Source organism: Corvus brachyrhynchos, unplaced genomic scaffold (genome assembly GCF_000691975.1).
Source record: "Corvus brachyrhynchos isolate BGI_N302 unplaced genomic scaffold, ASM69197v1 scaffold18, whole genome shotgun sequence".
Taxonomy (NCBI): Eukaryota; Metazoa; Chordata; class Aves; order Passeriformes; family Corvidae; genus Corvus; species Corvus brachyrhynchos.
The window spans coordinates 1,418,595-1,446,219 of NW_008246064.1; the positions used below are offsets into that span (position 1 = coordinate 1,418,595).

Sequence of the window (27,625 nt, forward strand, 5' to 3'; positions counted from 1 at the left end):
AAAAGGGAAAAAAAAGATTTCCAACCTCATGTGCTTCCTTCAACATTTGTGTTATTCCTTCTTTCAGAAACACCGGTTCTCTTCAAGCAAGAGCTCCAAAACGAAGAAGCCAAAGAAGGAAAACAAGTCAGGCTGATCTGTGAGCTCAGCAAACCTGGTGCCCCAGTGAAGTGGATGAAGGGGGACACTGTTCTCCATGCCAGTGAGAAGTACGAATTTAAGCAGCATGGGACTGTGGTAGAGCTCATAATCCGAGATGTGAAATCTGTCGATGCTGGGGACTACACCTGCAGCGCTGGGGAACTGAAAACCACTGCTCAGGTCAAAGTGAATGGTGGGTACAATTTGAGACATTGGCAAACTTAATCAAGTGCTTAATAGAGCTATTAAAAAAATAATCAGGTAACCTTCATTTTTTTTGTGGCAGTGGCATCTTTAATATGAAAAATTTAAGGGTTATCTTGCACCCTTGTAGGCACCTGCATATATTTCATTCATGTGATCTCATATGCTGTGTCTGGGGCCACTGGGGGAAAAAAAAATTAAGTGAAGTGCAGAGGATTAATTTTCTGTGTGCTGTAGTTCCTGCCCTATCAGCAGCTTTACATGGCTGTGATTAAAACTGGAGTTTTAGAGCTGGAGACCAATAGTACTGGAGCACAAGGATGTGAAAACATAAGTCCAGTCCCCGGAAAACTGCAGGTGGACAAGTGGTTAACATTTAGACCCCCAACGTCCCCAAAACATCATTTTCAAAGGCTCTTAGATGCCATTTGCACTCCCCGAATACAGTCCCTTTAGTAGCATAGCAAAAGTAGTACGTGCTGGAGCGGAAAGTGGGAGAAATATAGGATATGAATGTTATTTCAGAGCCCTACAGGAGCAGGGAATTCATTAGGTGATGATGCCCAGAGGACTCTGAAAGGGTCCTAATTAAATATAAGAAACTTCCCCCATATTCCTAGGGATCCACAGTGAGATGGTAACATCAGGGGGAGGGATTTATTCCTGCTCCCAAGCAGAATCTCCTTGATGCCACAGAGCCGAGGGGAGGGTCTAGGGCTGCTCTGCTCACTTGGAAAAGGCCTGGATTTAAGAGGTGACAGCTCTCATGGGGGCATTTGTTGTAGAGGAGGCCAAGAGGGCTTGTCCTAACCCCTGGTTTGTGTTCCAGCTGTGCCTGTGCTTTTTAAACAAGCCCTGGAGAACACGGATGTGGAAGAAGGGAAATCCGTCTCCTTGCGCTGTGAACTCACAAAAGCTGATGCCACTGTGGTGTGGAAGAAGGGAGAAGCCACGCTCCAGGCAAGTGCCAAATATGAAATGAAGCAGAAGGGGACAGTGGCAGAGCTGGTGATTCATAATGCAGAGCCAGAAGATGCGGGAAGATACACCTGTGACACTGGAGACCAGCAGACCACAGCCCAAGTCAAAATCCATGGTAGGAATGAGACAACTGCTTGTGACCATTTGTTGTTGTTCTTGCCATGGTCTTGCTACTACTTGCAGAGAGTGTTCAGGAAAACAGGGATCAGCACAAACACACGGCAGCTCTGGCTGGGTCCGTTATGTTCTTTGTTTTCTGGGATGACAACTTCATGCTAATGCATATCAATCAAAGGTACCTGATAACGAAATATCTTTTCTTCCCTATGAAATTTCTTATATTTTGGTTAGAGGTGACTGGCCAAGCTCTAAGCCAAGAGGTAAGAAGGGCCTCAGCTACACCTTTTATTAAAGAATATTCAGTTCTTCTCTCTACACTCTCAGCAATTTTTTTCACATCTGTGACCAACAGCATTTGGGCAGCAGAAGGGTAATTATATTTTGGTGTTCTAATTATTGGGAAATAATTGTTCTCTTTTTATTTGACCCAAAACTCCTGTTGCTACTGTAAATATCAGCAGGGTCCTGGAGGTGCAGGTAGGTCAGAGCTTCTTTGCTGTGTGGGCCAAGAGAATCTGAATTTGTTTTGGCTTAAATCCCGTGTGAGGTCACCAGGTGGTGATGATGCGCCTGAAGTAAACTGAGAATGCTTCACTCCTCAGCTGTGTCCGTGCTCTTCAAAGAAGAGCTGAAGGCCGTGGAAGCTGTGGAAGGTGGGACAGCCACCCTGCGGTGCCAGCTGGGCACAGAGGCCCCCGTGGAGTGGAGGAAGGGGCAAACTGTTCTGCGGGCGAGTAACAAGTACAAGATGAGGCAGGAGGGCACCGTGGCTGAGCTGCTGATCCACGACCTGGAGCCAAAGGATGCTGGAGACTATTCATGTCTAGTGGGGAACCAAAAAACCACAGCAGCCTTGTCAGTGAATGGTAAAAAGGCAGAAATAACCTGTGAAACTCTGGAATGTTTTTGTCCACCTCTTCCCCCCTCCTGTCTGTACATTCCCTCACAACAACCTCCTTCATGTCCTGCTTTCACTAGTTTCTTCCATCTTTTTTGTGTCACTCCTGTCCCCAATCTCCACCCTCAATCAGCTTTTATTATACCCCATGGATGTGTGTGTGTGTGTTGTGTTGTCTTCTTGCCTTCCCTCGAGTGAAGGATGCTGTCCTGCACGTGTTTCCCTAAATTAGCATGGAAACATAAGATTCCTTGGGATTTTCTGTTTCAGAGGGTTCATGATGTTTAATGATGAGAATGAGTTTGTCTCTCTTGAGGCATGTTTTTGTTGACTCCCACAGAACGATTTAATAGAAAATTTCTTTTACCATCCACGAGGAAAGACAGGACGTGTTTAAGGATAAGGGTGTTGGAGTAAGGCTTAGGTAGACACACGATAAATCACGATTCAGCCTCTGAGCAGGGTCTAGGGTGGCAATCCCTTCTCATTCTGCATCTCTCAGCCCTGCCGGTGCGTTTCAAGCAAGAGCTGAGGAATGAGGAGGCCACGGAGAGCGGGACGGCGACGCTGCAGTGCGAGCTGAGCCGGCCGGGCGGCTCCGTCCAGTGGAGGAAGGACGGGAAGGTGCTGGTGCCAAATGGGAAATACAAAATGAGACGGGAAGGGCGTTTTGTTGAGCTGGTTATCCAAGACCTAGACCTGGCGGATGCTGGGAGCTACACCTGCGAGTGTGGAGAGCAGGAGACCACAGCTGCTTTGAGAGTGAATGGTAACCCTCCTACCCATGTTTCTCTTTAAACCCCAAATCTAGCACATTTGGCAGCATTTCCTGGTCAGCCAAAGCTTGGTCGGTGTTATTTCTTAGGGGTTTCATGTTCTTGGCTCTGTGGTGCCGGAGTCACCTTTTTTGAGAATATTCCCCTGTGGTTTTTTTGCCTTGAGACAGCACCTATATGTTGTATTATTGTTTAATTTATTTCTCTCTCCTCAAGGAGGTTTTACCCCCTTTTTCAATAGTGCCCACCTAGAAATAGAGCATTTTTGATTGAATGTAAACACTACAGCACAGTCCAGTTCATTTCATTCTGCTGCTGATTCCTTCTCTGTTGGTATTGCATCCTTCAGCCTTGCCTATCCTCTTCCAAGATGAATTGACGGACAAGGAAGCTACAGAGGGGGAAGCAGTCACTTTGCACTGCAAACTGAGCAAATCAGCCCCAGTTGAGTGGAAAAAAGGGAACATGGTGCTCAAGCCAAGTGAAAAGTACAAAATAGAGCAGGAAGGTCCCGTTGTGGAGCTGACGATCCAGGATTTGGATTTGGCAGATGCTGGGGATTACAGCTGTGTGTGTGGAGAACGACAGACTACGGCTGCTCTGACAGTAAATGGTAAAAAAGAAATTCTCAGCACGTGTCCCAAGTCAACCTGTGTAATTCCAGGATCTCATCCTCTTTTACTTCTGCTTCCTCTGACCTCTGTGTACTTCCTGTCCTCCTTTCTGTTGATTAATTTTCCTATCCTTTCTTCCTTCTCTCTTTTTCTCCTTTCAACTGATGCCCTCTTGATGTGCTTCCAAGGTGCTTTAGTCAAACAAGTGGAGACTATGTTCCTGACTCAACACAACCTCCCTAGCCCAGAATAGCTGCTTGTTTAGAAGTTTTCCCATAGGAACTGGGAATAATAAAAGTGGGAATAATATTTACTTTTTGTGACTTAGACTGTGACACTTGTTGCTCCTAAGAGGAACAAGTTTTCATCAATGAATGATGCTACACAAGGACGATCTTAACACAAAATAGGCTTTTTATGCTCCTGCTATTCCCAGCTCTTTTTTACCAATTTTGGCTTAATACTTCCCAAGCAAATATTTTATTTCTGCAGAAAACTGACAGCATGTTTGCAACTGCTCTGCTCTAAGGGACTCTTATTTATAAAAATTCAGACAGTTCCATGAATCAGGTCTTTCTGTAGAACTGCTGCTTTTCTCAAGGGAAGCAAAATGCTCTGGGTCTCATATTGAAAGATGGCCTCTAACTCTGTCTTTGATTTTTATGGTGTATAAAGTAAAGGGTAGTTGGATTGTCAACTACATTTGCAGGTAGACTTGATTTTAAAGAAAGTTTTAAAGTGTGACGACAGGAAATAAAAAAAAAATCAGAATTATCTTTTGAAGGGTTAGATGTTGGAGAAAAATTGTGGAGAAACTAAATCCTGGAGGAGACCAAGAAGGTCTGGTGGCTGCAGGGAGGTAAGAGAGGGATTAGATTGCGGGTCAGGCTTTCCCGGGGTTGACGCCGTGTCCGTGTTTGCTCTGCAGTCCTGCCTGCCCTTTTCACCAAGGGACTCACGGACAAAGAAGCCACCGAGGGTAAAAGTGCCTCCCTGCACTGTGAGCTGAACAAGGCTGCTGCTAATGTGGAGTGGAAGAAGGGCTTCAAGATCCTCAAGTCGAGTGACAAATACAAAATGAAGCGGGAAGGTGTCGTGGCTGAGCTCATAATCCAAAATCTAGGCACGGCGGATGCTGGGAATTATTCCTGTGTGTGTGGAGACCAGCAGACCACGGCAGTTTTAACAGTTCATGGTAAAACAAACAAAGCAAGGCACAGCCTGAAAGTAACTACCCTGATTTCTCTGTTCCTTTGGACAGAGCCCTGGTTACCCTCCCGTCTCCTCCTTCTGCCAGAGCTTTATCCGCAGCTCACCGATGCCAGTGAAATGCATCCACTGGCACCTGTGCAGCTGGAATTTGTGGCACAAGAGGGATGTTGGTGTCCAAGCTCAGAGTAAGGCAACCAGGGTTGCTGCCACTCTTTTGATTAGGGACCATCATTTTGCTTTTCCCTTTAAAGGTCCTTTATTAGACTCCCTGTTACGCTCAAGACAAAAATGGGTTGCTTCAAAGGGATTATGTCTCAGGGATTTTAAGGTTTCACGAAATTCCAAAAGGTTGGGTTATTCCATGGAATCTTATGCCCATACTCCATTCCTGAGACAACAAAGCACTTTTGTACTTCCAGCCTAGTTGTCGTGGAATTCAGTTGGTGTTCTTTGTAAATCAGGCCCAGGACTTCTAAAGGACAACCATTCTCAGGGAGAACTTTGATTTTTACTGAACCTGACATCTTTGAAAGGGTATGTCAGTTCAGGTGAAAATGCTTGTTTTCCCACCATGTATTGAAATGAGCAATTTCATTTCAAACTGACATTTAAAATGAAACTTCACTGTTTCATTTTTTTTAAATTTTAAATGTCTCTTTGTTTGCTTAAGTATGTGGAAACACAGCAAACTTCCTCCCGCTGTGGTTTAAAATGTCATAAAAGAAAACCATTTTCTTTCCAGAAATTTCAAATTGGTGTTTGTACTTTTTGATTGAAATTTCACAGGGAAAAAAAAATGGTGTTTCTACCTCTATTTGTATTGATTTGTGACTCTAAGTACATGTAAAATACCCCTATGGATTACTACAAGCATTAAATCCTCTCCTGGTTGTGACATTTCTTTCCCAATGCTGATTCGTGGAGACCCTTGAGAATCTCTGTTCTTGTCTTGATAAATCAGTTCAAGATAAGAGGGAAAAGGAAACTTAAACATAATTTTAACTCTTTGGAGTGCTACATCTCACTGCTGATATTGCTGTCCTTCAGCTTTGCCTGCATTTTTCAAGGAAGGGTTGAAGAACAGGGAAGCCACAGACGGCGCAACGGCCGCTCTGCGCTGCGAGCTGAGCAAGGTCGGTGTCCTGGTGGAGTGGAAAAAAGGGGACAAGGCACTCAAACCAAGTGAAAAGTACAGGATGAGACAGGAAGATACAGCTGCAGAGCTGCTGATCCGAGATCTGGAGGTGGAAGATACAGGAGAATACACCTGCGTGTGTGGAGATCAGAAGACCTCGGCTGTCTTGACAGTCCATGGTAAAAAAGCCGTTCTCCGTTGGGATAGTGGTACCTCAAGGACATCCCTTTCCTCTCTCTCCTTCCCACTTGCTCTGGTGTTTTGATTCTGCAGCATTTTCTCGGTTTGCTGGTGCTGTTTCCTCCCATGTCCCACCGTCCGTCAGTTTGAAACTGATGGCTTTATCTCAGAGTAAAGAAAAGTTGTGAGAATTTCTCATCTCAGAGAGCAAGAGTGAGCAGACCTCCAGCAGCAAGATTGTTCTCAGGGGGTTTCTCATTGTGTCTCCCTGACATCAGTGGATTTTCATGCTTAACATGAAGGAAAGTTCTTTAAATCTGCTGAGCTCAGGCAGTGAGAGGTTTTTCCATTCAGGAATGGGTGACTGCCCTACTCTTTTGAAGGATTCTGGGATAATCTGCTGAGGAAATGGTACTTAAATAAATCCCCACACCTCAGCATTATTCTGCAGGTCCTGACTTAGGGAACAGTGGTGGAAATTTTGTTCCTGTCTCTGCCGTGGTGAATGGAAGAGCTCTGGTTGCCCCTCCAGAAGGAGCAGTTCATGTACAGCTCCCATAGATGGAAGAACAGCTTTTATTTAAGTTATCTAATGGATAAAAAGCTGCCAAGGACAGGGGGAAATCGAGGAGGCAAAACTATTCTCCCAGATTTTCTGCACACTTTTTCTTCATCATCTTTGTTTCAGCTGGAGGAATTTCTGTTCCTCCCCTCTTTTGACCTATTGTTTTCATCCCTATGCAAGTCGCTTCCATTTTATTTTAGTGGCACATCATAAGGCAACTTGTTGAATGCTGCTAAAAATATCCTGTAAACCTGATATTAGTGCCACTATATCCTTTGAAATTTTGGGTTAAAGGTGCCCCTGAAGCTATATTACTTTTTTTTTTTTCTGATCCAGAAATATAAATTATGGTGTTAGGAAAGGCAGGGATCCTCAGATAGCAGTCCTGTCACCCTGGCTGAGGACTTTTGATCAAAATTGAGGTCATTAATGTTCAAGATAGATGATTTCAGAGTGAAATAGGTAGAGAGGACTCTTGGAATCGGCTGTGAAGTGGTGAACATGAATAAGTTGATGTTAAAAGCAGGTCATGGTGGAAATTACCCCGACTGGGATCCTGCAGGACTTTTCTATTAGAGGCAGTTTTCCAGATTGATTTGTTTTCCTGTAATGGTGAAGGACTGGCCACAGGACCCAGTCCTGAGTTCCCTGAGGTCTGGTTAATGGTTTTGATGTCCTCTCTGTTTATATTACACCCCATAGCTCTGCCTGCTCTGTTCAAAAGAGATCTTGTCAATGTGGAAGGCACAGAAAACAGGACGGCTGTTCTGCAGTGTGAGCTGAGCAAACCCGCCCCGGTGGAGTGGAGGAGGGGGCAGGAGGTGCTCAGACCTAGTGAGAAGTACAAAATGAGGCTGAAGGACACCACTGCTGAGCTGACAATCCACAGCCTGGAGGAAGGAGACGCAGGAGATTACACCTGTGTGTGTGGAGACAAGACAACCACAGCTTCCCTGACAGTGCATGGTAAAATATCTGGGTTAATAGGAATTTTCTGCGTTGTCATCTGTGATCCTCCTGTGGGATCACAATCTGCTCTTGATCCCTTCTGTTATTTTAAAATGTTATAGCAGCTGTTCCAACCACTGGGAATATCTTCCACTGAAAGCCCTTCCTTTGGGACTGATAAGAGCATCACAGTCTTTTCAGTCCCCCCGCTTTCCTGTTGATGGAATCTGGAAGTGGATAATGAAAAGCTTGATGAAGTCAGAAATTGCGTTTTGGAGTATTTTCACTCATTAATTTCCTTAGGTCATATCACTGAGATTTCACTTGTTTTTCTTGGATGAAATTGAAAAGTTATAAAATTTTATTTTTAAACAATGTGGTGCTCATTTTCATTCTTAATCTGGTTTTGAGGAAAAACTGTGCATAGTCCCTTGAAATCTCAGGATCAGATTTCTGTCATTATATCTTAAAATGTCTTTAAAACACACCTCCCAGTACTGATATCATAGTCTTACAGATTTCCAGACCAATGAGAGCTGAGGGGTTGATACTGGTGTGGTTCTTCATGTCATGCCATGTTTCATATCATCAAAAACACCCTCTGATTTATGAATAAGGTGTTTCCCAGCTGTCCAAACTCACTCTTCTATGGCTCTCAGAGTTGTCATAAATCAACACTGATTTCCAAGTCATTGTGAGATGCTGAATGTGGTGTCTTGCAAAGCACAAGTCAGGGATGCCCCCAAATCATCCTTTGCTCTCAGGTTCTGTCCATTCTAGAACGCTTAAAGTTTTTTAACCCAGTGGAGCAGCCAAGACAGGGTATTCCCTCAATTTTAAAGTGCTCTCTTTCACCTGTGATCTTCAGCCCTCCCTCCGCGCTTTAAGAAAGAGCTGAAGAATGTAGAAGGCACAGAAAATGGCACGGCCACTTTCTGCTGTGAGCTGAGCAAAGCTGGAGCTGCAGTGGCATGGAGGAAAGGAGACAGAGCCCTGGGCACAAGTGACAAGTTCACCATGAGATGCCAGGGCACGATGGCTGAGCTGCTGATCCATGATTTAGTCCTGGCAGATGCCGGAGATTACACGTGCTCTTGTGGAGAGCAGGAAACCACGGCTGAGCTCAAAGTGAATGGTAAAAATAAAAAAAAAAGAAAATGCATAAATTAAAGGGATGATTTTCAAACAGCTTTTTTTTTTTTTTTTTTTTTTTTTTTTTAAAGTGATAGAGATCTTCCACTGAAAGCCCTTCCTTTGGGACTGATAAGAGCATCACAGTCTTTTCAGTCCCCCCGCTTTCCTGTTGATGGAATCTGGAAGTGGATAATGAAAAGCTTGATGAAGTCAGAAATTGCGTTTTGGAGTATTTTCACTCATTAATTTCCTTAGGTCATATCACTGAGATTTCACTTGTTTTTCTTGGATGAAATTGAAAAGTTATAAAATTTTATTTTTAAACAATGTGGTGCTCATTTTCATTCTTAATCTGGTTTTGAGGAAAAACTGTGCATAGTCCCTTGAAATCTCAGGATCAGATTTCTGTCATTATATCTTAAAATGTCTTTAAAACACACCTCCCAGTACTGATATCATAGTCTTACAGATTTCCAGACCAATGAGAGCTGAGGGGTTGATACTGGTGTGGTTCTTCATGTCATGCCATGTTTCATATCATCAAAAACACCCTCTGATTTATGAATAAGGTGTTTCCCAGCTGTCCAAACTCACTCTTCTATGGCTCTCAGAGTTGTCATAAATCAACACTGATTTCCAAGTCATTGTGAGATGCTGAATGTGGTGTCTTGCAAAGCACAAGTCAGGGATGCCCCCAAATCATCCTTTGCTCTCAGGTTCTGTCCATTCTAGAACGCTTAAAGTTTTTTAACCCAGTGGAGCAGCCAAGACAGGGTATTCCCTCAATTTTAAAGTGCTCTCTTTCACCTGTGATCTTCAGCCCTCCCTCCGCGCTTTAAGAAAGAGCTGAAGAATGTAGAAGGCACAGAAAATGGCACGGCCACTTTCTGCTGTGAGCTGAGCAAAGCTGGAGCTGCAGTGGCATGGAGGAAAGGAGACAGAGCCCTGGGCACAAGTGACAAGTTCACCATGAGATGCCAGGGCACGATGGCTGAGCTGCTGATCCATGATTTAGTCCTGGCAGATGCCGGAGATTACACGTGCTCTTGTGGAGAGCAGGAAACCACGGCTGAGCTCAAAGTGAATGGTAAAAAAAAAAAAAAAAGAAAATGCATAAATTAAAGGGATGATTTTCAAACAGCTTTTTTTTTTTTTTTTTTTTTTTTAAGAGCATAGGAGTGTCAGATTTGAAAGTGCAGTACTGTTTCTGATGAGTTTAGCAGTATGTGGTTGGACATGGGAATAAATTCCTGGATGTTTCGGTCAGTATCAGGTACAGGTTGGAGGCTCGTGGCAAAAATTGCAGATGTTCATCTTGGTGCTAACTCATTTTTTTGATGCTTATGTTCATCAGTAGGTGCTGAGAAATGGGAAATCACATTCTTCTGTAAAGATGTTACGATCCTCATGTTGAGAAGATTTGTTGGTATTTTTGAGACAGTTACCAGTGTTCCAGTATAATTTGATGGTCAAGCTTGCTAGACCACTCTATGAGGTGAAATGATAGAGTATTTTGGGTTGGAAAGGACCTTTTAAAGGTCCCTCATGGAAAAGTGAAATTATTGGCTCAGGTACAGGTTCATTTATGAACTTTTCTGGTGATGATTTGCATTGCCATAGAATTTAGGTGCTCTGGTTAGGCTTTATTTTCCATTCTAGCTGGCAATATCCAAGGTGGGGGCTCAGTCATGCAGGTCTGAATTGAGACTGATGTGGTTCTTCACTTCATGCCATGGACTTTACCATGAAAACACTCTCTGACTTATGAGTGAGGTGTTTTCCAGCTTTCCAAAGCCACTCTTTTATGGTTCTCCGAGTGGTCATTAATCCTGATGGGACTGATTAGGAAAGGTTTGCTTTTTGCCTGTGGTTGTCAGACCACATGAACTGGTTACTTGAGTAGCTGCCATGGTCACACATTCTGCTCCTTTTGAACCCCTCAGCCTTGCCTGTGCACTTCCAGAAGGAGATGACGGATGAAGAAGCCACAGAAGGTGGAACAGCCACTCTCCAGTGTGAGCTGTCCAGGGCCGCCTCCGTGGAGTGGAGAAAGAAACACAAAGTGCTCAAACCGAGTGAAAAATACACAATGAGGCAGGAGGGAACCACAGCACAGCTGCTGGTCCATGCTGTGGAGGTCAGGGATGCTGGGGAATACACCTGTGTGTGTGGAGAGGAGAAGACAACGGCAGCACTGACAGTGCACGGTAAAGAACGCAGAAATGGGACGTGTTTGTGTGGGGTTTCTCCCTCCTCCTCTGGAAGCCTCAGCACTGACACACCATGAGTTCTTTCTCTAATCTTGCCATCATTCTGTTTGTAACAGACTTTCCTCTTTTTATTGTCTAATCTGTCAAATTCTAACCACGACTGTAGTTCCATAGATTTTACTAACATTTTCCCTCTTTTCTTCTCTTTGCTCTTGTTGGTGCAGGGCGGTATTTCTTTGTACCACACCAAAGGCTGAAGGATGTCACAGATTTGCTTTTTAAATTCTGTTTTACTCACTTTTGACTTGAACGTAGAGAGATGGAGCAGCAGGGACATTCACAGCTCTTTAAAAGAGCAGTTTTACTTCAAGTTGCATTAGGATTTGACAAATAATTTTAAATAATAAAAAGAAAACTTGGTTCAGTGTAACTTAACTTTGTAACTCTGACCAAGGTGTTGATTTTTATTCAGGTACTGCAGAATAGTCAGCATTAGAGTAGGAGAATATTTCACAGCCCTCAGCCAAATTCATCTGCAAACTTCCCATGGAAGAGAGGGAAAATTTATTTTCACTGTTAACACAGGACAGTCAGAAGTAGTTTCAGCTTCCTTCTCACCTGGAAATTCAGTAGGTCTGAATTCAGGGAATTGATTTCTTTGCTTTACTCCCCAGACCTTTTCATCTTTGTATTTATCAACAAAACAAGGATTGATTCAGTCTTGAACTTTCAATTTAACCATGAAAAATAGAATTGGAATGGGCTTGTACAGGTTAGTCCATCCTTGAGCCCCAAGTCCCCATCATTACTGCCAGAAATTTATTCCAGCAAAAGTCTCTTGAGCTGGCTCAAGCCATTACTTCAAACAGAGAAGTATTTGTATAAAATTTGAACCAAGAACTAGTGTGACACTCCAAATTATACATCTCAGTTATGAGGATTTATTTGCATCAGGCTTGAATTTTTTGACTTAAATTTATTCCACAAACTGTTGCAACCTCAAATCCCTCACTGCAGATCTGCTCCATCTTATTGTTGGTCATTCCTAAATAGAGAATTTTCCACCTTCTTTTGCTGAATTGCAGCCTATTTTACTTCACAGAGGTCTTCTGTATCTTAATCCAGTTTAAAGAAGTGTTTTCACCCTCTCTTCCTTCCCACCTTGAGATCATCTTCAAAATTAATAAAACTTTGCGTTTGTCCAAGTCACCACAGAAAATGCTGAATAATCCTGAACCCAGAGTAGTGAGAAACTCTGCTCAAGTCCTTCTTTCATTGTGAGTGTAAATCCCAGTTCAACATCCTGTAACTGTGGTTTTCAGATTAGTAGCACTCCAAGGAGGCTTAATCTATGTCAAGAAAAAATTACCCTGGTCCACTCCTTCATGAGGAGAAAAGCTCTTGGCAAATCTGAGTTTTTCAAAGAATTAAGTTGAGATGGCCACAATTCCTTGGATCCTCTGCCATCTCTCCCTCTTTTTCCAAGACAAGCATTATGAATGGGATTTGGCTTCAAGACTGAAGAGTATTGCTAAATTCCCATTTTTGCCAATGGAGATTTGTCAAACTCAGACCTTGGAAGTCAGGGAGACCTCCAGCTCTTTTTCAAGCACACATTTACATTTGGAGCTCCTTCAGCTCCACTGACTTTACACAAGTAATTTTTTCTTTCTTGACTCTCTGGGATTTTAGAATCTCGGTTTACATGGCAAGAACTAAATGTGTGTATTTCAATCTGTGAGATTTTTCACCTCTTAATTTCTGGGTTTTTTTTTTCCATACTTGAGGAACATCAGCCACACTGATTTCTCCAGTGTCACTGTCAATGTCTGAAATTGGTTGTGCCTGCAACTTAAGAATTCCAGGACAAATTTCATCATACCAAGCTGCTTTGGGAATATAATTATTTAAATAGTCTCTAATCCTTTTTTTTTGTTTGTTTGTTTCTTATCCTAGCCAGAATTTCTTTTACTTCCTTAATTAAAATTAACATTTAATAATAAAGAAGAAAAGGGAATTAAACACTTCAACTTTCCCCATGTCACTCATCATCAACTTACATTCCTGAAAGAGAGGCAGACCAACATGTCCCTTGTTGTTTTCCTTCCTTCTTATCTGCTTACATTAATGTCTGCACAATTATCCTCCACATCCTTATTCTCAATTATTTCTTTCTTGCTGGTCAGGGTCAGGAATTGGAGACCATCCTCTCAAGCTCTTTCGTAGCAATTTTATATCCAAATGTAGTTCCCACCCCATTCCAAAGGCTTAGTGGATGTCATTCCATCCTGCTGCTTCCCCATATTGCCACATTTCCATCCAGCCTTACAGTCTGAATAATTCTATTTGTTGTTCCAAAAGGGATGGGGTGTCAGGAAACGCCTGAAATTCCTGGGGTGAGGGATTTATGGCAGATTTCTGAGAAGATTTCATTCTTCTCTTTCCTTTGTATTCCCACCCAAGCACTTTCAGGATCTCTCTCTGATTCTACTTTTCAGTCTCATCCTAACTCTGGGCTAGGTCTGAAAGCATCCTTAAAATATAAGTTAAAACATCACCATTTTTTCCCCTTGGCTTTTTTTCCTGATCATGATGCAACCTGATGTATCAATTCTCTAGGCTGGGTTATACTGAGAAAGTTGCAGTTTTGACCATACATGAAGTTTCCCTATTTCTGCTGTTTATTTTCCATACATCTCTCAACCAGCCAGCAACATTATTTAATATTTGCTTAAAAAAATGACAGGACTCTTTTTTGTCTATGACACAAATCAGCATCTCCCTTCTGTCAGATGATCCCCTCACATCAATAACCAGGCATGAATAGATACTGGTGAACATCAGGGTCATTTATTTTGGGGGTCAAGAGCTGCTTGTCATGAAAACCTCTACTGCTCTGTTTCTCAGCCCTTCCTGCTCTGTTCAAAGAAGAGTTAAGAGATGAAGAGGCCAAGGAGGGTGAAGCAGTCACCCTGCACTGTGAGCTGACCAAACCCGCCCGAGTGGAGTGGAGAAAGGGACACACAGCCCTCAGACCTAGTGAGAAATACAAAATGAAGCAGAAGGATGTCACTGCAGAGCTGGTGATCCACAATCTGACTGAGAGCGATGCTGGCGATTACACCTGCGTGTGTGGGGAGGAGCAGTCCACGGCTTCCTTGGCAGTACATGGTAATGACCAACTCCACCTGGATGCCATCATTATCGAGGTTATGGTTTGAATTTGTTTTATCACCATGGTCATTGTTATCTGTGCACAGTGCCTCTGAGTCTGACCTTGCGTGGCATAACCACAAGGATGAATTTTGTGATTTAGGGGTACAACCTTTCCCCAATTCCATGTACAAAGTGGTTTTAGGATCTGATCCCTGAAGCAAATGTGAGATCAAGCCTGAAGACACCTCCCCACCTTTCCTTCCCCACCCATGCCCTCACCAGCAGGCTGTGTTTGCTGCTCCCTTTAACCCTGTTCCCGTTGCATCCTCAGTGCTGCCTGCAGGCATCCAGGAGAGCCTGAAGGATGAGGAGGTGACTGAGGGTCAAGTGGCCACTCTGAGGTGTGAACTGACCAAGGCTGTCCCTGTGCAGTGGAGGAAGGGCAGCACTTTGCTCAAAGCCAGTGAGAAGTACAAAATGAGGCAGGAGAAAACGGTCATGAAGCTGCTTATCCAGGATGTGGAATTGAAAGATGCTGGAAAGTACACATGTGTGTGTGGAGAGCAGGAGACAACAGCAGCCTTGATAGTGCATGGTAAAAAAAAAATACATATTATTTGTATTACTGTGTATTTCCATGCCAGCTCATTGATGTTGGTTGCATGTTCACCTGTGGCTGAATTGTTTCTTTAAATCTGTAAACTCTCTGTAAGAACTGGTTGTGTCCAGGCTGCTTTTCTCCTTCTGTCTATTGGTTTGTCCAATGTCCCAGAATCATGAGGGAAACACCCTGTTTCCACCCTAAAGTGTTCTCTGCTTCTGTACCACCCCATCCCTCCTGTCACCCGTGTGTCACGTGTCACTTTTAATGTCCTCTGTCCATTTTGTGACCTTCAGCCCTGCCAGCCCTTTTCAAAGAAGACCTGAAGGACCTGCAAGCCATGGAAAGCCAAACAGCCACTCTGCGCTGTGAGCTGAGCAAGGCTGCAGCTGTGGCCTGGAAGAAAGGGAACAAAACACTCAGGGCAAGTGAAAAATACATCATGAGGCAGGAGAGTGCCCTGGCTGAGCTGGAAATCCGTGACCTAGAGCTGCAGGATGCAGGAGATTACACCTGTGTGTGTGGGGACCAGCACAGCACAGCCTCTCTGACAGTGAATGGTAAATGCAGATGATTGTCCATTTTCTGTTTCTCTGAAACATCCTGTTGCTGTGTGAAGTGTTCACCTCTCACCTTTTTCCTGGGAGTTAGTTTATGTCCAGTTCTTGTTCAGGTGTTTAGTTTTGGTCTGGTGCTGCTGAAAAGGGAGCTGAGGACAGGGCTGTCTCTCCTTGCAGACGCACAGCTGTGTTGTAGGTTTAAGGGAATTCCACCCAGGAAATGCTCCTGTTAGGCCAGCTGAGATGTTCTGTCCTGTGAAAAATCCTTTAAATTCCACCTTGAATCTTGCACTTTGGCCTGTCAGCTCAGCGCTTCTTGTCTTACTGCTGGATTTGGTTTTCCAGATCCTCGTAGTGATAACCTCAACCCCCCTGATTTTGCCAGATTTGACCTTCAGCTGAGAACTGACGATGCTGATCACTTAGTTTAAATACACTTTCTATTGGCTTTCCATTCCCAGCCCTGCCAGTGCTTTTCAAGGAAAAGCTGAAGAATGAAGAAGCCCAAGAAGGAGCATCAGTCACTCTGAGTTGTGAATTAACCAAAGGAGCGCCAGTGCAGTGGAAAATAGGGCCCAAAGTGCTCAAAGCAAGTGACAAATACCAAATGAGACAGTCTGGCACCACTGCAGAGCTGGTCATCCATGACCTAGAAGTAAAAGATGCTGGAGATTACACCTGTGTGTGTGGTGACCAGAAGACAAAAGCAACCTTAAGAGTTCATGGTAAAAAGACCTTATTAAAATTGACAAATAGCTCTCGAGATAGACATCATTCTGAAACTCAGTTGTTTCTTCCCTGGGTCAGTAGCTTGTCTTTGTTTTTATCCTTTCCTCCTCCTTCATTCTATTTATAACTCATTTCTTCCTGAGAAAGAGTTGCTCATGGGGAATTTTTGGGTCGTTATTAATCTGTCCTTTAAAAGGAGGAAATGAGAAGTTTCTTTCTGTGCAAGTGCCCCCTTTTTGGATATTTGCATTTTCCAGCTCCAACCCTGTAGTTCACTTCAGTCCACCACGGTTTTCTCCAAAACACACAGCTGTGGTCTGTCAGGCCCCCTGCTCTCCAGGAACTGGATAAAGGAAAAGTGAGAGTTGGGGGAGCAGAAAGAGGAGGAAATTGTCTGGCCATGGATGTTCCAGGTTCTTTATAGAAGTCACACATGCAGAGTGAGATAAGAGTTATCATTCCAGAGCTTAATTCCTGTAGGTTGTTTTGTCTTCGAATTATGATTTCCAAAATGTTTCCCATTAGTAAGAATCTGAAATTCTTATTAGATGTAATGGCCCTTCAAACTTCAATGTAAAACTAGGAGTAGTATTATTTTGAAATCTGACTGCTTTCATGTAGATGGGGCTGTAATATTTTGTTAAAGACAAACCAGAAAATAACAACAGCAGCCTCCAAAAGATGAGGCTTGTGTGGGTAAAATAGTTCTGTATCCAGCAGTGTTATTTGCGAGTGCTGTTGATTTGAGGTCTGGTTCTTTCTGTTTTGCTCTTTCCCAAAAAAAATAAATAACAACAAAACCCCAGGGAACTGATCCCTCAGGGTGATTGAAATCACGTCACACTCAAAGAAAGATGCTTTCAGAGTTTCTGAACTTAGTTATGGCTAAGAATATCTATAATAGGCTGAAAAAAAAAAGGCATGAGGGGCACTTCAAAAAAGAAATTTCAGAGGCAAAATTGCCTCAAAAAAAAAGTAATTTCAAAACAGAAATTAGGGTTTTAATTCTGGTTTTCTGCTGTCCCTTTGTCCGTGTTGCATCCTCCAGCTCTGCCACCACTCTTTAAGGAAGAGCTGAAGGACAAGGAAGCAGAAGAAGGTGGAGAAGTCTCCCTGCACTGTGAGCTCTCCAAGGCCGCTCCGGTGGAGTGGCGGAAGGACCAGAGGATCCTCAAACCGAGTGGGAAATACAAAATGAGGCAGGAAGGGCCCAAAGCAGAGCTGGTGATCCATGAAATAGCTGAGGAGGATGCAGGAGACTACACCTGCGTGTGCGGAGAGCACCAGACTAGAGCTGTCTTGACAGTACAGGGTAAAGCCATCCTGACCTCCTCTTTCCTGACTGGAAACCTCTGTCCTCTGCTCTGAGCTGTTCAGTTTTCCACATCTGTCTGGTCATCCCTGTTAACTGAACTTCCATTAGGTTGAAAATGTTCCCTGCCCCTCCTCCCCTGCAGGCTGTGGAAGTTGGAAAGCACCTGTCTGCATTTCTCTGTGCCATTCTTCTGCCTTTTCGTTTCCTTAAACACAAGCCTGCTCTCCTTTCTTCTTTCCCTTCCTCCATTCCTTTCCTACCACGTAACCCCATCATTCATTGGTCCTTCCTTTCCTGCACTTATTCTCTAAACCACAAATCTGTTTGTTCTTTGCCATTCCTTTCCGGAATTCTCAATACCAACCATTTTAATATAGGGAATAAGGAGTATCCAGAATATGGCTCTGTTAGTTATAATCTCCTCTGCACTACGTTATGTTTATTTTGGGCTTTGTGCCCACAATCTCTGTCCTAATGCACAAGGATAGATTTCTATTGGGAGTCTGATTTTTCTAAGGAAAGAATAAATTCTTTCTGTGACCTCCTTCTGGTCTTCCTTTGTCGAAGAACAATTTTCTGGGCAAACAAGTCTGGTGCTTCAGCTTAACACTGCTGGAGTGGGAAATGTGCCAAATCAGGACTAAGCCTGTTTTCTAGCCTGGATATTTTAACTTAGTCTCACTGTTCTGGACACTAATTTTGAGATCTGCAGTATCCAACTTCGTTAAACAGGTGGAATATCCCATTATCCCACCTAATGAATAGAGGGACATATGTGAAGACCACCACATTTATTTCAAGGACACAGCTTGCAGCGGGTACAAGAATTATGTTAAGTGGGGAAAATGTGTTCCTAGACAAGAACCCAGGCTGGAATTCAGCAGCTGGAGATTTGCTTTGGGGTCAAGAAGAATCTGTGAATTCCAGGTGCACCTCTTGAAGGATATCTCAAGGAAGAAGGAATGAGGATGAGTAAGGAGATGTGCCAACAGTCAGAGGACAGCAGGGCAGCTCTGTGAGTAGCAAAAGAGAGTGCAAAGCCGTGAAGTTTGTGGGAGACAACCCATGTGAATTAAGGAGCTCCGAGCTGCTACCCTTAGTTTTTCTGAGGAGGAAACTGGCAGAAAGCAGGCGTGAATCTGTTGAGAACAGAGCAGTTTTGCTGTAGGAAGCCAGAGTATGCCTAAAAGGATTAGGATGTCTATTCCCACTAGGATATTTTCATTTCTCTTTCCTCTCTTTGTGGCTGATGCTCACCCTTCCTTGACAACTTTCCTCTGTCGCAACCTTCACAACTCTCCCCTGTCACTTCCTCACCCCTCCCTGGAGACACCCTCAGTTTGTAACACGCTTTACCTGCATCCTTCAGCTGTGCCTCCGCTTTTCCAAGAAGAAATGACCAGCCAGGAAGGGGTAGAAGGTGGAACGGCCACTTTGCACTGTGAGCTGAGCAAGGCCCCTGCCCGTGTCCAGTGGAAGAAAGGCCAGCACATCCTCACCTCGGGCACCAAGTACAGCATGAGGCAGGAGGGACGTGTGGTGGAGCTGGTGGTCCATGACCTAGACCTGAGTGACAGTGGGGAGTATTCCTGTGTGTGTGGAGACAGGAGCAGCACGGCTGCCTTAACAGTGCATGGTAACGTCATCCCTGGGATGAACGTCCTCCAAACCTGCCCAAATCTCTGTTGCCACGGTCTGTTCCCGTCCCTTTCTGTCTGCTTGGGCTTTTGTGTTCCTTTGGGTTCTGTGTGTTTCCTCCTTGTGTAGAATTGGGAAAAATGTTGCCCATTGGTGTTTGTCCCCCTCAGCTGTGCTGGTTCATCTCACTTCCCTTGCTCGGATGCAGTGGCCAGGGAAGCTGGGGGAGATTTTCCATTGTGTTCCTCTGACCTGGATCAGGGCTTGGTATTGTCCCATGAGACCTCTCCCCGAGGACCTCACCAAGCTGCTTTTTAAAGGAAATTCACCCTCTCTCTGGTAACTCTTTTACTCTTCAGCACTGCCTCCAGAATTCAAGAGAGAACTGGAGGACCTGGAAGCTGTGGAAAATGGTGCTGCTGCTCTGCAGTGTGAGCTGACAAAACCTTCTGAGGTGGAGTGGAAGAAAGGGCAGGAGGTGCTCAAAGAGAGCAGCAAATATGAAATGAGTCAGGACGGTGCTGTTGCAAAGCTGATTATCCATGAGCTGGAGGAGGAGGATGCTGGACTTTACATCTGTATGTGTGGAGATCAACAGACAACTGCCACGCTGACAGTCACTGGTAAAAAAAAAAACCGAAAAAGGAAAAGGTTCTAATATTTTCTGAAAATAAAAATACAATTTTAGTTTAGTGATGCTTAGGGAAAAGATTGTAAATCATAAGGCGTGCAGAGCAGCCTGGTCTATGCAGCTCATGGAGTGGCCAGGCAGAAAATGGGAATTGCAATGAAGAACTAAATGCATTTTTTCAGTACGTTGCTGTCAGAATAATCAAAATCTCTCCTGCAAGTGGCCTGCCTTAAGAGGGAATCTGAACCCTTAAAATTCCCTGCCTTAAGCGGGGGTATGAACTCTTGCAGCTCTGTCTTAGGAGGGAATCTGAACCTCTGAAATTCCCTGCTGATCTTCAAAACACTTCTTCACTGATCAGGGCAGCACACTGGCTGCTCTTACAGTAGGAAAACTATCAGTCCATTTCTGTATCATAGATTGGATTCTATATATTTCATGGCACATGTAACTTCTTGAAATCCATTTCTTCTTGCTCTGCAGATATTCCCATTACTTCCCTGGGGAAATAGCCTCGTAGTTTGAATCTAGAGCACTGAGGTTTAGACACATCCTCAAAAAAACTTTTGGTGCTTTCTTTTTCCCTCTACTTCCTTTTTCCCAAGCCCCAGCTGCAGTAGGTCCAAGTCACATTTCTATTTTATAGCCCTGCCAGCCCTTTTTAAACAAGAGCTTCAGAACACTGAGGCAGAAGAAGGTGGCACAGCAACACTGAGGTGTGAGCTCACCAAACCCAAGGCTCCAGTGGAGTGGAGGAAAGGAGATGTCACTCTCTACCCTGGTCTGAAATACGAGATGAAGCAGCAGGGCTGTGCTGCTGAATTGGTCATTTATGACCTGGAACTGGACGATTCAGGAATTTACACCTGCGACTCTGGACACCAGCGGACAACGGCTGTGGTGGCTGTGCATGGTAGGCAGAGTGGTGACCCTTGGCTCAAGAGGGGTGGAGTGAAAGGAGCTTTTCCTGGTGTTCTCTGCAGCTATTGATTTGTTTTGCTGCTGGTTCACGCCTGAATAAATATTCTTCTTGGGCATGGCACATGGTCAAGGTAGAAATGTTCTTCTTGCAGTATCTGGAGTGTGAAAGCAATTAAATCATCAAATCCCAGAACTGTTTGGGTTAGAAAGGATCTTAAAGATCATCCATTTCCATCCCCCTGCCATGGGCAGGGCCAACTTCCTCTGGCCTGGGTTGTTCAGAGCCCCAACCAACCTGTCCTTGAATGTTGTCATGATGTCAAAATATGCTGAACCCTCCTGCCCTGAGTGTAGGGAGTGTGGCCGGATATGGGAATGGGATAAGGGATGCCTGCCTGGGATGGTAAGAGATGCACTAATTAGGGAATAAGGGATTTCTATGATATGTGAGTGTGCTGTATTGTTACTGGAGGCTTTGAACTTCATGTGCAAATGCTGACTGCAGACAACTTGAATCCACACCTGTTTTCCTCCACTCCTTCTACCATCCCCAGAGCAAGGCCTTGCCCAAAATCTGGGTTTCCCCTCCCATTTACCACTTCACTGTGATCTCTTACCAAGAGATCAATGCTGACTTGATCTTTTATATGTTGATAGTAGCCTTATTTGGGAGGAAAATACTCTTTGTTTAATATTGCAAACTCACAGACCTCTGTTAAGGGACAAGAATCTGTGTAAGACAAGGATCATGTCCCAATGACCTTTCCCTAGAGCATCCATGGCATGGGCACACTTCCATAGGAAAGTCTGACTCCTTCAGACCCCAAACCAGGCCATTCTGTGGACCACTAAGACCAGATCTTCCCTAAATTCATCTGTCCTCAGCACTTGGTTCCCTTAGTGGTTCAAGAAAGATTCTGCCGAGACAGAGAGCTGCAGCTCCAGGATGATGGAATCGTTAGGATAAGCCATATCTGAAGGATGATGGTAGGACTGAATCCTTCTTGGACTAAAACATTCTTGAAACATTTTCCTCCTCTCAAATTTTACAGCACTGCCTGTCACATTTAAGCAGCCCCTACAGAATCAGGAATCTGAGGAAGGAAGCACAGCCACGTTCTGCTGTGAGCTGTCGAAACCCAGTGCTGCAGTGGAATGGAGGAAAGGAGGAGTGGGGCTGCAGCCCAGCCAGAAATATGAAATGAGGCAGAGGGGAAGCCTGGTAGAGCTCTTGATACACAATCTCAAGTTAGAAGACACAGGAGAATACAGCTGTGACGTGGGGGATCAGGAAACCAGGGCAGCTCTGAGCGTGACAGGTACGTGGTGTGAGCTGACTCCTAAAGGAATAGGTTCCTCCAACATGCAAGACAACCTTTTCAATATGAATATTTTTAAGTGCATTATTGTTGTTCTCTATGGATATTTTCCTTCTCATCTGATATATTAGGATTTTTTTATTTTTAATGAGAATGGAAGTGGATGACACTTTGTTCTTCCAGTGCTATGTTTGAGTTTTGGGTTTTAATAGGAAACACTTTCAAGCTTTGTGCCTGAGGAGAATTTAAAGAAAAAAGCAATGATTTAACATAACATCTGGACATTTCACGTGACGTGTTGTTTGAATATTTGAAAAGAATATTTTCTTTCAAATCCTGTAAGAAGACAATGACCTCCCTGACCTCTCAACGCTGTCCATGGAGTTTTGAAGTTCTTTGCTCTTGAGATTATTGTTAGATCAACTGAGGAATAAAATCGTTCAATGAATTCACCACTGGGAAGGATTTGAGTCAAGGAACAAAGGAAATAAATGTTATGGGTGCAGATGGCTTCTTCTGATGCAGCAAGATGATCTGGTGGCTCCAGGAAAATTAGAAAACATGGATCCTACTTAGGAATATCACAGTGAAAAGCAGAGTATCTTGTTCTCCAAGCATCAGTTTGTGTTAACCAGGACTTGATTCAGGCTTCACTACAAGATCCTGTTGATCCTTTTCTTTTCTCTTTTAGCTCTGCCAGTTCTTTTCCAAAAGCAGCTCAAAGATGAGGAGGCAGAAGAAGGAGCTGTGGTGAAGTTCCGGTGTGAGCTGACAAAGGATAACGCGGCGGTGGAGTGGAGGAAAGGCACCATGGAGCTCTTCCCGTGCGCCAAATATGAAATTAAATTAAGTGGGCGCACGGCTGAGCTTGTGATTCATAATGTAGAGCCAGAGGATGCCTCTGATTACACTTGTGACACGGGAGACCAACAGAGCACTGCAGTCCTCAGAGTGAATGGTTAGCATTGCACCCACCTGGGATGGAGGAGAAGAGGCATTGGTGCAACTGTGTGAATGATACTATTTAATCCACTGGTGAATAAACCCCTCCCAAAGTTAGGATAACGAGGAAAAGAGGTGCCCAGTCGTAAGGCAGAGTGCAGAGAAGTGGATCTGGTGGGACAGGGTTCCTGTTCAAGCCTGTAAAGCACAGAGTGCAGTGCACTGACCCCTTTCTCTGATATGAAAAAAGCAAGGAATTTCTGTGTCATGGGGATTTTGAAATAGTAGCAAAATTTTTTTGGCACTTTGCAATTTTTCTGGCTCGCTTGAATCAATAGCAAATCACACATCATTTAGAAAAGCATTTTGAGGTTGCTATTTTTAATCTTCCTGTGAAGATCCTGAGAATGCTGTGTTTAACCACACCAGGAATAATGTCTGTGACTGTTCACAGAATCACAGAACAGGTCACTGGTCCAGCCTCCCTGCTCAAACAGGGCCGTCCCAGCACCATCTGTGAAATGCTTGTGATTGTCTCAAAGTTGGGTGGGATTTGGGGCTTTGGTCTAAGCCTTTCAAACAACATCTTTTGGCTGAATCTGACCCAAAAAGCAGCCACAGGGTCAACTATGGGTGAAAAAGCTCAGTGACTGCTCTACGTGTCTCAAAGCAGTGTTAATACTGGAACCACAGGCACTGAGATTCCTGTTTTCCCAACTGCTCGCTCACACCCTGTGGATATTCCCTTCTTGTTTCCATCAGAGACAAGCTGGTGTCTGAGCTGTTCCGTGCTCTACTTGAATAAATGTCCATTTGTGCATCATCTGGAAGGATTCACCCATGATGATCTGGGCCTTGAAAAGACAGCTGAGAATTCAGAAATTAGTTTAAAGCTTTGCATTGTTTAGCTTTGAAAATCAGGAGTATTTCTGTAAAAGTGAGCAGATTTGCACAAGTTTAAACAGAAAGTGCCAGGTTTTGCTTGTCAAAATCTTTACATAAGTTGGAGTTTCCAATATGCAGAGCAGATGCATGAAAGGTGTGATGTGGATGCCCTGGACTTTATGGGATATAAAGATATTTGGGGAACTTTCTGGTCCTCTGGATATACACAATATAGATCTGTTTATAGGGAAAAAAATGGTTTTATTATCATATCACCACTTAATGCAAAATTGTTCTGCATCATCAAAGCCTGGGTGCCTTGTGCTGAGCTGTGCAGACCTGGCATTCAAGCAAAGAGCCCATGTATTATTTATTTCTCACTTTGCAGCCATCAAACCCCAGCTGAAGCAGCAGCTGAGGAACGAGGAAGTGGAGGTGGGAGGAACAGCCAGGCTGCGCTGCGAGATTTCCATCAGCAAAGCAGAAGTGGAGTGGAGGAAGGATGGAGTCCTCCTGCACTCCAGCTCCAAGTACGAAATGTGGCAGGATGGGACCCTCCGGGAGCTCCGTGTTCACCACCTGGAGCCTGGGGATGCTGGAGAATATTCCTGCAAGGCTGGAGACCAGACGAGCTCTGCCAAACTCACCGTGAAAGGCAAGACCTGTTTATTGGAACAAGGAGATTTTCCCTTCAGGAAACTAAGATTTCACAGCATAATTGAGATATATACACATATGTAACATAAAATCAGTTATTGTGATAAACACCAAGCATAGGAAAGGTACCACCAAAAAAATCTTATGGTCAGTGGATGCACCAAAGCAAAGATTGACTTGGTGGACACAAGAGGATAAGGCAGCTGTAATCTGTGACTCATGGCTTGGAATATTTGCTTGACATCATATGCATGGGACTGAACAGATGGTCCAGCCCCAGCTTCCAGTCACATGGCAGCTGCATCTGGCCTTAATATCACTGCAGAGCTTAGATTGGACCACTGGTGTGGAACAAACTCCCCCAGCATCTCCACAGGCTACTCCACGTTGTAGATCCCCTGCACATCACACCCAGCTGCACCATTTTTCGTGCAGATGGTGACCTCAGTTGTAGGAATATCCACTGTCCTTGCTCAGAGGGAGATTGAGCTGCTTTTCGAATGGTTGGACTCAATGATTTTAGAAGTCTTTTTCAACCTTAGTTATTTTATAATTCCTTTGGTATTCCCCAGCAGGTTTGGGGTATATATGGGTTAGCTTCTGCCTGCTGGAGGTCGTCTGTATGATCCTTGCACAGGTGCCCAGCTGCCCTAGAAGCAGGACTCAGGCAAACTGCAGTGCAGATCCCCTGTGCTCACATTAATCCAGTGAGTCCTGCTGGGAGGACAAAGCCAGCCAGGACCTCAGCCAGTTTGGAGTGTCAGCATGGAGTAAATGCAATTCTGCTCACAGAAATACAGTAGAGAGGATCAGGCTTTATCGTTAACCTGTGAAGGTGTCTAAGTGCAAATGGAACAAACTTAAAAATCCTGGTTTTGGCATCCAGCATTCATGCCTTGTTCACCCAGCTAAGAGTATCAAGCGTAATTAAAAAAAAAACAATGCACAGTGTGTCTCTGAGCAAGGACAAGTGGTAAAGTCACTATCCAAAAGTCATTTGTCCTGCTGCCAAGTACACTGAAAGCAGGGTTTGAAATGTGATTTGAGAGGCTGTGCTGCCTCCACCCTTGGAGGTCCTTGAAGGAAAAAGCGCTGAGCAGCCGGGCCCTGCTCTTAGCAGTGGTTGGAGCAGGTGACTCCCAAAAGTCCACTGCAGCCTGTATTATTCAAGGTTCCATGATTTGATCCACGTTTTCCCTTTCATTTGCCATTTCTGCCTCCTCGCAGAGCCTGACGTGACCATCGTGAGAGGCCTCAAGGACATGGTGGTGTCTGAAGGGGACGATGTCACCTTTCGGTGCCAGGTTTCCCACGAGAACGCGAGGGACGTGGAATGGAAGCTGCAGGATGTCGCTCTGCAGAACAATGAAATGAACGAGATCTCGGTGGAGAAAGGGAAGATCCACACCCTGACCCTAAGGAAGGTGACTGAGCAGGACATAGGCACCATCACTTTCCGAGTAGGAGCCCACACGTCAACAGCAGAGCTCACAGTGAAAGGTGAGGGCTCCCTGTGGTGTGGAGCAGGATCAGTGGGAACAGGAAATGTTTTAGTTATGCTGACGGTAAGTTTGAGGCTGTAATTCACCTCGTGTTAGCTCGTGTCTTTGGGGTGCTTGTGCTTCAAAGCATTTGTGACTGCAATCGCCACAGATAAAAAGGGGACAGTTCACCATCTTCCCGAAGCTCACTGATTCCTAGAGACTTTACTGGCTTGGCTTCACTACTTGGATGGATGGACCTGGAATTTTCATTGCTGCCACTCTCCCTTTTAGAATCATAGAATAATTTGCGTTTGGAGGGACCTTTAAAAGCCATCTTGTCCACTGGCCCTGCATTGAGCAGGGACATCTTCAACCAGATCAGGTTGCTCAGATTTGCTTTTCTATTTCTTTCTTTCTCTAAACATTATTTTGATGAAATTCTCCATCCACCATCCTTTTCCTTCCCTCTTAGAAGCTTCTTTTAACCCCTCAGTAAATAACACAGAAATCTGATTTTTTTTTTTTTTTTTTTTTAATACTCAACCATATGGCTGTAGCTTAAACACTGCAGGAAATGAGATAAAGGTGCCTGGGAAGCAGAGAAAACAAAGCAAAGCAAACAAACCAAAGAAAACAAAGCACACGAATCCTTCGCTTTGTTTGTAATTTCAGTGCCACCTCCAGTCTTTAAGGAGAAACTGCAGAGCAGGGAAGTGCAGGAGGAGGACACAGCTGTCCTCCACTTCCAGCTCTCCCAGCTCAGTGCTGAGGTGAAATGGAAAAAGGCCCCTCAGGGGATTTCCCCAAGCTCCAAGTATGAAATCAGGCAGCAGGGAACAGTCCATACTTTAAAGATTCATCACTTAAAACCAGAAGACTCTGACAAAAACGCCTGTGATAATGGAAATGAGCAAACAACAGCCACCCTGACTGTTAAATGTGGGTTGTGTTGGGGTTTTTTCTTAAGGTAAGAAACTTGCTCCACTCTCTTAGGCTCTGCCAAGAGGATCTTTTCTACTGTCCTTGACTTCAGATGTACTGTGCTGTCAAAAAGCAGCTGAGTCCTTTTGCTTTTGGAAGTCCTGAGCAAATAAAATGCAGGGTTCCAAGTGCAGTAACTACTTCCACACTTTGAGACCCTACGGCCTCTCTCTGGTCACAGACAAGCAGGGCTGGAGCTAGAATTAGAATATGGCTATTTTCGATGCTTAATCATCCTTGAGCTTTAATTCTGCCTGGAAAAATGGTGATCCGGGTGAAATTGTTCAAACTTGGACACAACTTTAGCTAATGAGGAAGGCACCTAAACAATTCTGGTGCCAAAGATCTCTAAAATAGGTGTAATGTGACAATATATCTGGGTTTTTTTCCAATCTAATCTGATACAAATACAGTATTAAGTTGACTTTTTCTGAGAGACGTGATCAGGAAAAACAAAGGTAAGCCAGGATGTTGTTAAATCCCACCTTTTGAAATATCCCTGAGGGCTCTCCCATGAAGGGCACGCACCTGCCTGCAGTCACACCACTAACCCCACAATCCAGGAATAGCAGAATATTGGCACTATTAGCAGGTCCTCTGATGGTGTTTGCCCATTTGTGTCTCTTTGTGTGGTCTCAGCCACTCCAGCACTCCTTGAAAAAATTCCAAACCCAAGAAACTGAGGAAG

The 27,625-nt window shown here is 44.2% G+C and overlaps 1 protein-coding gene across 2 annotated transcripts in view; it reads left to right on the forward strand.

Annotated features, from left to right (window-relative positions):
* Positions 1 to 27,625, forward strand: part of OBSCN (obscurin, cytoskeletal calmodulin and titin-interacting RhoGEF) — a 152,211-nt gene that overhangs the window by 61,696 nt on the left and 62,890 nt on the right. For both annotated transcript variants that reach the window (XM_017746776.1, XM_017746775.1), the window contains exons 34-55: positions 68 to 334; positions 1,175 to 1,441; positions 2,049 to 2,312; positions 2,847 to 3,113; positions 3,470 to 3,733; positions 4,663 to 4,929; positions 5,994 to 6,260; positions 7,529 to 7,792; positions 8,643 to 8,909; positions 10,852 to 11,115; positions 14,026 to 14,289; positions 14,606 to 14,869; positions 15,172 to 15,435; positions 15,897 to 16,160; positions 17,213 to 17,476; positions 18,849 to 19,115; positions 19,477 to 19,740; positions 20,395 to 20,661; positions 21,722 to 21,988; positions 22,680 to 22,946; positions 24,204 to 24,470; positions 25,700 to 25,972. In XM_017746776.1, coding sequence (XP_017602265.1) covers positions 68 to 334; positions 1,175 to 1,441; positions 2,049 to 2,312; positions 2,847 to 3,113; positions 3,470 to 3,733; positions 4,663 to 4,929; positions 5,994 to 6,260; positions 7,529 to 7,792; positions 8,643 to 8,909; positions 10,852 to 11,115; positions 14,026 to 14,289; positions 14,606 to 14,869; positions 15,172 to 15,435; positions 15,897 to 16,160; positions 17,213 to 17,476; positions 18,849 to 19,115; positions 19,477 to 19,740; positions 20,395 to 20,661; positions 21,722 to 21,988; positions 22,680 to 22,946; positions 24,204 to 24,470; positions 25,700 to 25,972 — 5,850 coding nt within the window. The remainder of the gene's footprint in view (positions 1 to 67; positions 335 to 1,174; positions 1,442 to 2,048; positions 2,313 to 2,846; positions 3,114 to 3,469; positions 3,734 to 4,662; positions 4,930 to 5,993; positions 6,261 to 7,528; positions 7,793 to 8,642; positions 8,910 to 10,851; positions 11,116 to 14,025; positions 14,290 to 14,605; positions 14,870 to 15,171; positions 15,436 to 15,896; positions 16,161 to 17,212; positions 17,477 to 18,848; positions 19,116 to 19,476; positions 19,741 to 20,394; positions 20,662 to 21,721; positions 21,989 to 22,679; positions 22,947 to 24,203; positions 24,471 to 25,699; positions 25,973 to 27,625) is intronic.